This window comes from Terrapene carolina, unplaced genomic scaffold (assembly GCF_002925995.2).
Source record: "Terrapene carolina triunguis isolate 2854851 unplaced genomic scaffold, T_m_triunguis-2.0 Scaffold406, whole genome shotgun sequence".
NCBI classification, from domain to species: Eukaryota; Metazoa; Chordata; order Testudines; family Emydidae; genus Terrapene; species Terrapene triunguis.
In genome coordinates, this window is record NW_020664757.1 from 90,276 (window position 1) to 104,215 (window position 13,940).

The 13,940-nt window shown below is 38.5% G+C and overlaps 1 protein-coding gene across 2 annotated transcripts; it reads left to right on the forward strand.

Annotated features, from left to right (window-relative positions):
- Positions 1-6,534: 6,534 nt before the first annotated feature.
- On the forward strand, positions 6,535-12,387 carry YPEL5 (yippee like 5). 2 transcript variants are annotated; one of them, XM_029912980.1, is made up of 3 exons: positions 6,535-6,552; positions 8,337-8,508; positions 10,326-12,387. In XM_029912980.1, the coding sequence occupies exons 2-3, from the start codon at positions 8,368-8,370 to the stop codon at positions 10,548-10,550; spliced, it is 366 nt and encodes a 121-aa protein (XP_029768840.1). In that variant the 5' UTR covers positions 6,535-6,552; positions 8,337-8,367; the 3' UTR covers positions 10,551-12,387. The 2 variants fall into 2 exon arrangements, with proteins under 2 accessions (XP_029768840.1, XP_024052310.1); XM_024196542.3 differs by lacking the exon at positions 6,535-6,552 and having other exon boundaries at positions 6,581-8,508.
- The last annotated feature ends 1,553 nt before the right edge of the window (positions 12,388-13,940 follow it).

Below are 13,940 nucleotides of genomic sequence, written 5' to 3' on the forward strand. Positions count from 1 at the left end.
AAAAAATAAAATTAGACCAATTATGTTGGGTGATAATTGTACCTTCCATTTAGGGACACTGGATGCTAGTCAGGAAGGCCCAAAGGCAGCTTTTTGCCTCTGCTGTATGGTTTCAAGACATACTTGACTATACTCCTAACAAATTCCTTTGCAGGGCTCAGCATCAGTATGTATGAAAGGGCAGCCAGCCTTTGTCCACAGCAAAATAGCCCCTCAACTTGTGTGTTCTGCAGGTAGTTAGTTAGTGCTAAACTGGTGCTTACCTGAAAAATTTCAGGGAAGCATCTCAAGTCCAAATTCAGAGTTTTCCTAGGGTTTTCCTGCTCCTTGTTAGCAATACAGCTTGTCCAGGATACTCAAGATCAAATCAGCTTTTTAAGGCCTTTCTTTTAGCATTCATTTTGTAATTATTTCTGTATTTTACCTTAATGTCTAGATTTATATATAATAACCTAAAGAACTGTGCATGAGGTAGTGCAGAGCAGTTCAACTAGGCCCTCATTTACTTACTAAAATAATTGGATTTTTATCGAGTAGTTATAAAATCCAGAGCCCAAATAAGTATTCCAGATCTTTATCCTTGCAATAAGGCTAAAATTTGTAATGGGGAAGATAGGTGTGTGGATTTTTAAAATGTTAGTCAGAAACTTTAGTAAGGAATACATTAATTGCTAGTCGTAGATTTTTAGGGACCCTTATGGTTATCTATCTAGTCTGACCTCTTGCATAACAGGCCATAAAATCTCACCCAGTAATTTTAGCATGAAGTCCAAAACTTTTGTTTGAGTTCTAGCATATCTTCAAGAAAGACATCCTGTCTTGACTGAAACTTAGTGATGGAGAATCACATCTCTAGGTAAATTGTTCTTTTGGTTTAATTACCCTTGCTGTTAAAACTGGGTGCCTTATTTCTAGTCTGAATTTACCTAACTTTAGCTTCCAACTGTTGTATATCATTATGCCTTTTTTCTGTTAGATTAAAAAGTAGTTTGTCAGAAATCTCTTCCCCATGTAGGTACTTGTACAACATGAGTAAGTCATTTCTGAACCTTCTTTTGGATAAACTTAAATAGGTTGAGTTTCTAACTATAAGGCATATTTTCTAGAGCTCAAATCATTCTTGTAATTCTTTTGAGCCCTTTCCAGTTATTCAACATCTTTAGATACTAGAACATGGTGTCTATCTCACTAATGCGGTGTGTAGAGAGGTAATATCAACTCCCTACACTAGCTGATATTTTCTGCTTGTATTTCCAGGGATTACATTCGCCCTATTAGCTAAGCATTGCACTGGAGTTTCCTGTTTAGTTGGTTGTCTCCGCCAAGTCCTTTTCAGTGTCTGTTTTCAGGAAGCAATCCCCCATTTCTTTTTGTTGCTAGAGGTATGATCTTGCATTGTGCTGTGTTAAAACAGATGTTCAAATGAGCCACCTTTCCAAGTGATCCAGCTTAGTCTGTATAACTGACCTATCCCAATTGTTATTTAAAACTCTACTAATTTTGCCATCTGCAAATTTTACCAGCAATGATTTTATATTTTTTCAGATCATTGATAAAGATCCTGAATAGAATAGAACTGAGATACATGTGGTGCCCCAGTAGAACCACCATTCAATGACGATTCCCCAGTTAATTTTTTTTGTGATCTACCAGTTAGCCAATTTTTAATCCATTTAATATGTGTGACATTGATGTTGTATAGAGCTTTTTTTTTTTTTTTTTTTTTTACTACAGTGTCATGAGGGACTAAGTCTAATACCTTACCGAAGTCTAAGTTGGTTATGCCAACAGTTTATCATCATCCATACTTGTGATCTCATCAAAGATATCCGTTTTTTGTTTGTTTGTTTGTTTTACAAGACTTGTTTTCCATAAACCCATGTTGATTGGTTTTTGTTATGCTACCATCCTTGAATTCTTTACTGATTGCATCCCGTTATCCACCTTTCCATGTTTTTGACCAGGATCAATGTCAGGTTAACTGGCCTGCAGCTTCCCAGGATATCCCATTTGCCCTTTTTAAAAATATTGGCACAGCATTAGCTTTTTTTCAAGACTTCTGGAACTTCCTAAGTATTGCAGGATATGTTAATGATCAACATTAATGGTTCAGAGGGCTCACTGCTTTTAGTACTCTTGGACGCAAGTTATCCATTTTTGCAGACTTAAAAATGTTTAACATTAATAGTTGCTCTTTTACATGTTCTTTAGTTACTATTAGAATAGAGAATTTCATTATCATTGTAAATTATGAATACACCATCCAGCTTCTTTCCAAATACAGAAGAAAAATATTTATTGAATACTTCTGCCTTTTCATGATAATTTTATCATTTTTGTTCAGTGTCGGGCCTATACCATTGCTGGGATTTCATTTGTTCCTGGTTATATTTAAAGAATTCCTTCTTGTTGTCATTTTAAGCTTACTGGCTGTGGATTTTTTCACAGCTTCCTTTAGTTTGCTTTATCAATTGTTTTCATTTCCTGAGTACTGGCTTGTACTCTTTGCTATCAGCTTCACCATTTTTTCCATTTGTTACAAAAACTTTAAACTTTTATTGCTGCTTTTACTTCCCTCCTTTTACCAAGTAAGATAAAACCATGCTAGAAAGGGATATCTTGCCACTTAACATTCAACTGTAATGCTGAAATTGTTTTATCAAGTGGAGAGACCTGCTTTATTTACTGTTTAAAAGAAGCACAGTACATGCTGACTGAAAAGGAGTTGCAGAATCTAACACTGCTACCTTGAAGTTATATATACTTAAACAGTGAATAAGGTTTTTGAGAAACATGTAATTCAAACAACATTTTAATACATAAAACCTGTGGTAAAATACTTCTGTTCAATAATAGGCTGCTTATTTCATTACCAAACAAACCACGTTACCATATAAAGTGGCAATACAAAGCAACAAGAAAATCACTGCCATCTACTTTAAAAGTATGTTTTAGGTGAGAATGGTTGTGAGATTTTTGTGTTAATTAGTTTTTCATGCCTATGAAGCAACTTATTTCTGTTTAGGAGATAGAACCGCTAGAAACGGAAATCTGAAGTGGGAAAATATTTATCTTAAGATTCACCATATCAGATCAGACCAAGTGTCCAAGTTGTGTGTCCTGTCTCTGGTTGTCCGATATCTGATCTTCACAAGAAAACCAAACACCCTTCCTCACACACATAATGCCCAAACTCATTGTGCGATGCAGTAGTAGGGGAAGAGAAGGAAGATATTCTCTTCTGATTCCTCTTGGTAACTGATTCTTGACCTGAAACACAAAGAAAGCAGTACTTTAACTGAGCTTGTATAAACAAAAGTTGTTTGGTTGTAAAGCTTCTTTAAGAGAGAGAAATGGATATAAGATAAATGATTCAGTAAAACATTTAAAACATATTCCTCTGTTTGATACAGTGTTATCCTTCATTATCTCCTTTTGCTGTTTGGGTATCTTCTGTGCATACTTAATGGCTAATTTTCAATATCTTGGCAACTTCAACACAACTAACTTACTTTAGCTCCTTTTTGCAAGTTAGGAGAATTGCTCAGCTGCTTCGGTGATGGTGCCTAGAAATACCCAGGGTAGACATATAAACATTTTAAGCTATCCATTTTTTATAATAGAAAAGGTTTATATACAAGCTGTCTACTTCTAAAGCCTCTGGAAGGTGGGTTGTTTGTTATGTGAAATAGCATCTGAAGCTTAACTACACTATTATGTATGTGAAGCTATAGTGTTGCCAGGTTCTGCAACAGGCAGCTAAGTATTGTGGCCCAATCTGCTTTACTAGAGGAACTAAAGCATCCTGGATGATTTTTAGCATTGTGTAGAATAGTGAAGCATTACAACGTGGTTGTATGTGACAAGCTTGGGACATGACAAAATAAGTATTAAAGTGACTCAGAAAAATTAATCTGTAACCATCCTGCTGATTCACAGTATTACCACAGAGGTAATACTAAGTGACTTATCCAAGTGTTGACTAAGATGGATGAGTTTTATTGGAATGGCATGTCAGGGCTTCAGTAGAGAGAATAAATTCTTAGATGAGGAGGGAGCATAGGGTTTTGAATACAAGAGCCACAATCATTAAGCCTAAGGCTGTGGTTCGCAGATGTGAGTTACTGTTCTTTGCAGGCTCACTCACTTGGTACATCTGATTGTACTTCTATTCCCTCCTTGTTCAGAGCACTCCAATATGTCCTGCTATGCTCATCTCCTGCCCTTGTCCTACCAACATATGGCAACAAAAGGAGGAAGTGGCCACAGGCAATTGTGTGTAGGGGCTATGCTGTGGAGTAGCTGTTTTGCAGAAGACTGCAGCTGTGGAAATATCTATTACAATATTGAGTACTTTTCCAGGACTATACTACAAGTGTTGGAGGGCATGTTATTATGACTCTTATTTGTATTACAGTAGGGCCCAGAGCCCTACTGTGATCAGATTGGGGCTTCACTGTATAAGGTGCTGTATAAACACCCAGTAAAAGGACAGTCTCTACCCTGAGGTAGTTCCTCTTTTCTCTTGCACTGTCTGGTGCTTCACAGCTTTGTTTGGCCTTGGAGACTGCCCAGGACACTGATCCTGCAAATAGTTATGATGTAGCTAACCTTACAATTGTGAGTAGTACTGTTGAAATCAATAGAAAGAGAGGCTAGTCCAGTGCTTAGTGCTTGATCTGCAACAGGCTTCCTTGGGCAAGTCACACATGTCTACACCGCAATAAAACACCCACAGCTGGTCTGGGTCAGCTGACTCTGGCTGCGGAGCTGTAATATTGCAGTGTAGACATTTGGGCTTGGGTAATCCCTCTAAGTAAAGTTTATTCAAGATGTGAGGAAAGTGACATGGAGTCTGTTAATGAAGAAAGCTTTATGCTGTTTCTTCACCCACTTGGTAGCTTAATAGCTTTGTTTACCTAATAAGTAAAAATGGACCTTCGTTTTTTTTGTTTGTGGTGTTTTTTGCATGAAGACCGGGCTAGTCAAAGAATCAAACACACGTTCCTTTGTCTAAGGCAGACCTGTTCACCAGCTCCCTGGTTTAAACACATTTTAAATATGCCTGGTTTAATCATACTTTAGTCATAATCCTAGCATATATCCATAACTCTTAATACACACTGTGTATATGCATCATGCAAGAATATTAATGATCATTGAGTTATTAGTTTTCAGATGATACCTACAAAGCATATTTTGTGCAAAGAGTATTATAGTAGTGTGTAGGGTGTGAATACAGGGGTTCTTAGGGTAACAGTAGGCATTCACTGTTTTGCTATAGAATTGATCATATACTCCCACATTTGATCTGACTTGTCTAGAGACTAGTCCATTTCAAAAGACAGTAGTTGCAGCAGTATTAGATATAGGATTCCTAAAAACAAAACAACATTATTGTAAAATTAACTTTAGAGCTCCATCCAGCTCATATTGAAGACAATGGAGGTTTTGGTAGTGACTTTAATGGAAGTTGGATTGGGCCCTTACATACATTATTACCGAGAGTACTTTACCATCTCACAAATGCAGTATTGACTGATCTGGATTTGGAGTCTGGAAACAAAGTTAAAAATCTATGAAAATGCACAGATCCCTTTTTCAAAAGCAGTTTCTTGACTTGCATGCAACAGACTTAAGCAGACATTTAAACAAACAGGGCTCACATGCTTTGCGCTACACGGGCATTTTAGAGAAGAGGTTCTCAAACAGTGGCGTCTGAAGCACTGATAGGCTGCGCAGTGCTGTCATATGGTGCTAGTTCTTTACTTTTGCTGCTAAATTGCATTAAAACACACTAAAAATGCATTTCTTTCCTAATATTACTGTTCTACATAAATAATTGCTGTAGATGATCATAGAATATATCCATGGGCTGACCACTTCCTTCCATATTAATGCCAATCATGTACTGAATGGGAGGTGACGTGTCTGAGACAATCTTATGTTACCTTCCATGCTATGAAAACGTTTGAAAACCCATGACTTTTTTCCGCAGTTTTGTTCGCTAACTGCACACACTATTTTCTTATTTTTAATATAATAAACATGTATGGTTGGATAGTCATGGAAATTTTCTATTTAATGCTACCTTTCCCTGTCAATTCCTTATTTTTAAGGAAGAAAGCATATTTGCTTTTAAAACATAACTGCATCATTGATGAAAATGCAACAAAACCATGTCAGCAGTTGTATAATAAAGTTGTATAATAACAAATCAGTATACAAGTGCAGTGAAGGGCATTTTTTCTTTTTCAATAAACAGATTTGTTGCAGGCTTCCAAGGAGATTTATAAAAGCTAATGAGAAAATAACTTCAGTATTATGATAAATATCTTGACTTCTTATTTAATTTTATTCCCCCTAGCACCTAGGAGCTCTAGTCATGGACCAGGACCCCATTGTACTAGGTGCTGTACAAACACAGAACAAAAAACCAGTCCCTGCCTCAAATATGAGATGAGACAACAGATGGATACAGACAGACCTATGGGGGAGTACAGAGAAACAGTGAGACAATATTGGTCAGCATGATAGAGGTCTATATAAGAGGTCAATACCCTTTGATATGCTATTTACATTAAGATATCACATATTTATATAATGAATTTACATGTACCAGAAGAGAACCTTAAAATCAAATAAATGCTTTATCTATACTTGAAGTACTGATAATTTTTCTCCAGACTTGAAACATACATCCTTGTGACTGTCTAAGGTTCAGGTAAACATCTTTATTTTTTGATAGGTCATGGTACCTCAGTGAATAGAGTGAAAATCTTTACTTTAAGTTCTTACACCATATTATTGGAGTGCCTTACAAGTTGAAACATTTTTCCCAATTATCTTGGGTATCTGAAGTTGCACTGCCATGTAACATTTCCTTACTAAATGAATAAAATAAATACACGCTAAGTTAAATGAAGTTTAATTTCAAAATAACATGCAATGAGATTTGTGGTTCTTCTAATGAGCTCAAAGAGAGAGTTCCACTATTGTAGGCCAGCTGCTGAGAAAAATGTGTCCTCCCATGCTCATGATCAAGGCCTTGAATTTGATTTTTTTCCCCATGGGTAGCAAATGTAAAGAGCTGAGTACGATATGCTGTCCAGTACTCTGTGTGTTGCTGAGTAGCTGCTGTGTTCTCAACTGACTGAAGCTGTTGACCCTAATAAAGCTCCACTCATAGGTATGATAAATTGCAGTAATCAGGAGATAATGAATGTATGTATCACTGTGGCCAAATCAGTCTGATAGACAAGGGTGCAGTCTTCAGGCTACCCATAGATGCAAGATGGCACTCTTACTTCAAATAACCAAATTGCTATCAAGGAGTCCAGAAGGACCCCAAGTCTTAACTGTCTTAATGATTGGAGGGCTGATTCTTTTGCTGGAGGAGGATGGTATGGATGTGGCAAATCCTATCGAGCATCCCTCTCCCTGCCAGAATGACCTCAATCTTGCCTGAATTCAGCTTCAGCCTATTATGTTAAACGCCTAGCCTACTATGTTAAACACTGTCTTATGTACACATTCTTGCATTGGTAACATCTTGGTCCTCCTTGAAGTGTTTCAGGCAACTGACTGGGTGGGATGTTCATACCCAGTGCATAGACAATTCAGTTATCGTATCAGTTGAATTGGCCATGTATCAAGTCTGATCAAACTCAGAGAAATGCTTTTTCATAATGAAAGTGTCAAATACCTGTACTAACATGATGGTGTAGCTATGACAACACAAGTGTCACTGTAATGACTGTGATGGTCACCTTTTTAAAAACAAACTCTTTATTTTTGTTCTACCAAAAATCTGAAGGAAATGATTTAAAAATCTGGTTTTAAAATTAAGGGTTAAGGATTCAGCTTGAGCCACATACAAGCAAGGAAATTAAGAGTTGAGGTTGCTCTGGGTTTCTGTGCTTCTCCCTTCCCCCTTCAAATATTGTGTGGGGGTATAAGCTGCATGATGTTGATTTAAGTCAAAGGGAGAGATTTAGTTAAAAGCTGCCCACCACTTGGAAATTTTACAGAGTTCTGATCTGCCAGCTGTATATTTACTGATTTCTTCATAACGCATTCCTGAAAATTATAACGTTCTGATGGGACACAAGAAAATTTAGGAGAGAGCCTCCTGATTTTGGTTAGGTTCTTAGTCTCTATTTCCATCAGGGTTAAGGAATAAAGGATCAACACAAACCGTAAGTTCAATACTTAATAGATCATAAAGGGTTTGTATATTCGTCGGCTGAATTACCCTGCAATGTGTTCTGGCCATATGTCAGAGGAAGTCTTATGTGAATTTGCTGTATGGATAAAATATCTCTGTTTGCTTTCAGGTCTTGAGTCTAAATTTAAGAACTTATAAAAATGGGCAGAATTTTCCTGGACCATATTGGTGGCACTCGTCTGTTCTCCTGTGCAAACTGTGATACAATCCTGACCAACCGCTCTGAGCTCATATCAACTCGCTTTACAGGGGCCACAGGGAGAGCCTTCCTTTTTAATAAGGTTGGTAAGAAACTAGATGACACGAGAGAGAGCTTCTTACTTTTGAAAATCAAGTTTGTGGGGGGCTAAGAATCCATCATCATGCTAACTGTTAAACCTTCTTGGATTCAGTTGACATCCTGCTGTTGTGATTTTTGTTTAAAGGGTGGTTTTTTTTTTCCTTCTTCCTAACTTGCTCTTTTTAGGTCATTGAAATTTCACCATAAACTGCCTAAACTATTGGAGTTAATGCTTAAAAGGCTACAGGGAGGATTGTGAATTTAGTATCTTGCCAAAGTGCATGCAGTTAAACTCGAAGTATTCTGAATTCTATAATGTAAAGTGCAGGTTCATTGTAATAATACTTTTTATGCAGGGTTCCAAAGAGATTTACATTCATTTTTTGTCTAATCTATTCCAGATTTTTATACCATGCCTATTGCTATGATATCTTTAAACTTCACAACACCATTGCAAGTGTGTAGATAAATACTGTCCCCATTTTACAGGCAGGTATAGTGATGTACAAGTTGGTATCTTGACTAAGATTGGCAGAGTTGGGAATGAGCACAGAATATGGCTCCCAGTAGTGTGGGTGGGTGATGTTGGTAAATATTTATGTAGAGACCAGGTTTTTTTAGGTTGACTCTAGCTTAATAACACAGATTTTCTGTGCTTTCTCAACAAATATGGCCAGGTAATCAGGGGTGTATTTTCTTGAAATTGACCATCAGCAACCAGACGTTGGTAACACTTTTTTGTTAGCATAGTCCTCCCAGGTACAGGCAAGAAGTGTCTTCAGTTTGTTGTGTGTGGTTTCAGAAAGCACAGCTGTGGTGTGTGCTGAGTTCTGTCAGTAGCACATATATGCAAGTCTTCTTCCGTATACTGCAAGTGTGTAGGGAAAGACATCAGTAAATCTGTCTTCATACTAGGCCAAAAAGTATTGGATCTTTGGGTCCAAATTGTGTTTGTGAGAAACAGAGTTTTGGCTAAGGCTTTATGATTGTTGATCTCTGCAACCCCAACTTGCATCACTGTAAAGTATCAGATTATTATCTCCATTACAATTGTCATAGACATTGTTACTTTTCAGCAAGTTATTTACACTAGTTCCACATGTTTAGTTACCTAAACAAGTTACAGGTGGATTTTTTTAACTGCTAGGATAAAGGAAAGGAAGGCATGCATTTGTACCGTCCCTAAAAGGCATGCACTTGTCAGCTCACTCAGTTTATCTTAAGAGGTGGGATTTTCAAAAGTACCAAAGGGATTTAAGAGCACATGTCCCATTGACTTTTGTTGAAAGTCAATGGGACTTATGCTCCTAAATCTCATCTTAATTTTTTTCCTGAAAACAGTTTTTAACTCTAATATTCCAGTGACTAAATTGACTGATCCATTCCTGTGATCACACCCATTGCTAATAATGGGTTTGATATCAAGAAATTACTTCTGACATCAAGGGGTTACTAACTAAACTGTCGCATTGTGAGTAGCTTTATCTAATTGCTATGCCTTAGTTGGGCAAACTAAATAATACTTTGCACTTATGCTTTCTGTAGCAGGATCTCGCTGTGCTTCACAAACAATGTAGGCTCCGAACACCCTTGTGAGGTAGATCTCTGAAAGCTCTGCCCTCACAGGCAGCAGAACTTTGGTAGTTTCACCTGTTATGTTTCAGCGCCCAATATGCACAGTGCTACAGGCTCTTCACTTAGACATTTGTACTTTGACAGAGGTACCTTGGATTTCCTAGTAACTGGAAAATGCTTTAAGAGTCTTGTCTTCGGTAGGCCTAACCTTTCTTCTCCTCATTCCCTTTATATTTTTCTCAGGTGGTAAATCTACAATATAGTGAAGTTCAAGATCGGGTCATGCTCACTGGCCGCCACATGGTTCGAGACGTGAGCTGCAAGAACTGCAACAGCAAACTGGGTTGGATCTATGAATTTGCCACTGAAGACAGCCAGCGCTACAAGGAAGGCCGTGTTATCCTGGAAAGAGCTTTGGTCCGAGAGAGTGAAGGATTTGAAGAGCATGTTCCGTCCGATAATTCCTGAAGAGATGTCAGCCTCTTTTCTGGTTTTCTTCAGTGAAACTCAAAAAATAAAAAATAAAATAAAAAAACAACAAAAAAATTCTACTTGTATACACTGTCACCTTAGCATCAGAGTTGGATTCATTGAACTATGGACTGGGAAAGATTGCGAGAGAATTTCAGATGGAAACTTCCTTTCTTTATTCATTTAATTTTTACTTTTCTCCCAACAGCTGTTTGTAGAGAATGTTGAACAGATGCTGTAATTTTTTTCTCCTTTGCATTTATATCTCTTAAATCTGAGATTGTATCTACAGCTAACAGTGGGCTGAAAGGAAAATAATCTGGATAGATCTTTTGTTAGAGAAATCATTGGTTTTTAGTTCATATAAACTGATACATCAATAGAAAATTATTTTAAGTCCAAAGGGGTTTTTTAATTTACTTTCCAATTTTTGATCTAAGTTTTTAACTTTTTTTACCCAGTCCTTTCACCAGATATACTAGTTTAAGAAAAGAGATCTGAATTTGTGACGAGTGCAAAAGGTTCAGTGTTGGAACGGCTTGTGCTGGCCATTGTGCCATATTCTTGTTGAGGTTGATCGGTAGCACAGAGCCCATTCTTTCTTGTCATTCTTGACCCAAAGATGTCACCAGTCCTCATTTATTTGTAAAGTCCCTTTCACCATATAATTGCGATTGGAAGCTATTTTTGAAATGGGGCAAAACTGCTTGGCTTTTTTTCTTTTAACTGATGTAACTTATTAGATTATTACTATGCTTATGTAATAATTGTCTGTTTAGTCTTGTGTTGCTTTAAAAATCAGAAGCTGTTTGTAATGATGGGGTTTACTGAGTAACTACTGTTGCAGTAGTGAATGTGGTTTTTTTTTCCTTTTCATCTCTTTACTAACCTCATTAAGTAGACAAAGCTGTTGCAAATCTTAATTCTTGTTCAAATGGCATTCTTTTTTAACCCAAGATTTTGTGTTTAAAACACAGCTACAGGGGAGGAGGAGGAGAATGGTAGCATGTGCATTCATGCATACAGCATACAACCTGCAACTTTTTTAAACAGCTTGTTTTCAAACGCTGCTTCTGGTATTGAAACTCGTATCTATCTCTCAAAATGTTGTTGCATCTTTCTATTGTGATGTTACACCTTTTGTCTTTCTGACTAGAAGAACAGGCTTGCCTGGTTGTAATTACTGACTTGATTCCTGCTTCCTTCCTGTAGAAGTCAACTATTTTAAGATATTGAAATCTTACTTACCTCTTGGCAAAAGTGTTCTCCATTATCTTTCTTAAGGGTGCCCAAACATTGTGACTTGGAACCACATTGACAACTTAAGAGCCCAATGGCTGCACCTAATTTGAATGTTAGTTATGTACCGTTCTTTATCAGAAATAAATATGCATAGATATAGTTTCTGCCTGAACTTAGATTTTTGTTAACCAGCAACTAATATTTGTTTAACTCCACTAACAAGCAATGTAAACAAACCAAGGCATCCATAGGCTCTATCTCTGTATCTGAAACAGCAGACAGGAGGGTGGGGGTGTAATATTCTAGAGGGTTCCTTTGGCCACTGGGCTGTGCTTTGGCCACCCCGTGGCTTAAATCTGTCACCTATTAACTTAAAAGTAGCTTTACTATAGAACTATGTCGTTTAGCGGGAACACAATGTAGATTCACATACCAGAACTATTTTGAATCAAGGTACATAAACAGTAGTGTAACTTGTGCCTCAAGTGAGTCAGCTCTTCATGAGCCTGAAAATCGCTGTTGGAGTGATTCTCTGCAGTACTCTTCGTGTCCTTTTGGTGTTACAGTACAATAAAATTTGTGTTGTCCTGAATTGTCTCCCACCAGTCTGTTTTTTTACCTTTGATATTTGCAAAATTCAGTGCAGCATAGGATCAGTCAATTGAGCAAATGACTGCGGTTCCACAATATGAGATAACAAGAAATGGTTCAACATCTCCTGTTGTCTGAGCAGGTGGCAATAAGAGCACAGCCAAGGACTACTCATGGTTTAGCACAGTGGTTCTCAATGTACAGGCTGCTTGCAGCCCAATCAGCACACGTGTGACCCATGTGACATCCTCAGGGCTGTAACTAGGATGGAGTGGAAGGGGCACTGACCCAGGATGCGGAGCTGGGGGTGGGGGACATGGGGCAGTACAGGATCAGGGTTAGCCTGTGGCATCAAGCCCAGCAGCAGCAGTGCCCCCCAGCAGGATTGGGCCCAGCAGCATCAGGAGGAGGGCAGGGTGCTCAGTGCCCCACTGTGCAGGATTGCGGGTCCAGTGACCCCAGCTGGAGCAGGCTCCCTGGCACTAGGACCGTGGTGGGCAGGGCATGTTGTATCGCCGAGCTTCCTGCAGCCAAGGTAGGAGACCAATGAACATGGGAAGGCGCTGCAGGGTGCAGGCAGTGCATGGGGGACAGACTAGGTGGGGGGACTGGTAGCTGGGGGCAGTCCTTGGAGGGGTTGAATCCTGTGGGGGCAGTCCTGGGTGAAGTTGCTGGGGGGCAGTACCTAGGTGGGGGACAGGGTGCATGGGGGGCAGTCCTGAGTTGGGAATGCATGCTGCACTGGGCGGGGCTGCCCATCTTGGCAGGCAGCCTCTGCAGCTATGCTCTCCGGGTACTCAGCCCAGCCGCAGCGCAGAAGTGAGGGTGGCAATTCACCATGCCGGGCCACCCTGACAAATTATTTTTTACAATGTTTTGACTTATTTTGCTAGTTTAAAATGCTTTTGGTAGACATTTGCCCATGTTGAAGTGAAAAGTACTATATCGACTTGAATCATATTGCTGTCATAAAACAACACTAAACCTTACTCTTTTTGTAGATATACAGGTAGTATATATGTATTGTGTGGATGCAGCCCACATAATACTTAGACAGCTGCCTATGTGGTCCACAGTGGTAAATAGGTTGAGAGCCACAGGTTAGAAGGTATAGAGCATGGCTTCATAGTCTAAAAGTGGTCTTGAACCTGTTATTTGAGTTCAAAGGTGATATTTTTATTTAAAAAAATAAAAGTGGCAATAGAATAGGCAGGAAATAATTATTCTTTAATTTGAAGGCTACCATATAATTAATTCCCCTTATGTCTTCCTGGAGACAGTCCAACAAGCTAAATACAATTACAAGTTTCCACAGGAACAGTTCAGGTCTCAATTCCTACCCTCTCCAGTATTGGCTTAAATGGTTTCATACCCGCGGCTGTATGCATTTGGAACTTCAGGAATATTTTTTGTTTGTATGTATGTGAGCTGTTTGTGCAGAGTGATGCACGCCTGTGATACTTGATTTATTTTAGCTGCTGAAAAACATGCAATGGGGTGGGCAGAAAGAACAATTATTGGGTACAGTATACAATCGGGGCCTAATCCCATTTA

What these genes read in the sequence shown, in the direction of transcription:
- YPEL5 (XM_029912980.1), top strand. Translation starts at nt 8,368, where the DNA reads ATGGGCAGAATTTTCCTGGACCATATTGGTGGCACTCGTCTGTTCTCC. An exon ending in GAGCCTTCCTTTTTAATAAG is followed by an intron (nt 8,509 to 10,325) that starts GTTGGTAAGAAA and finishes TATTTTTCTCAG; the next exon opens with GTGGTAAATCTACAATATAG.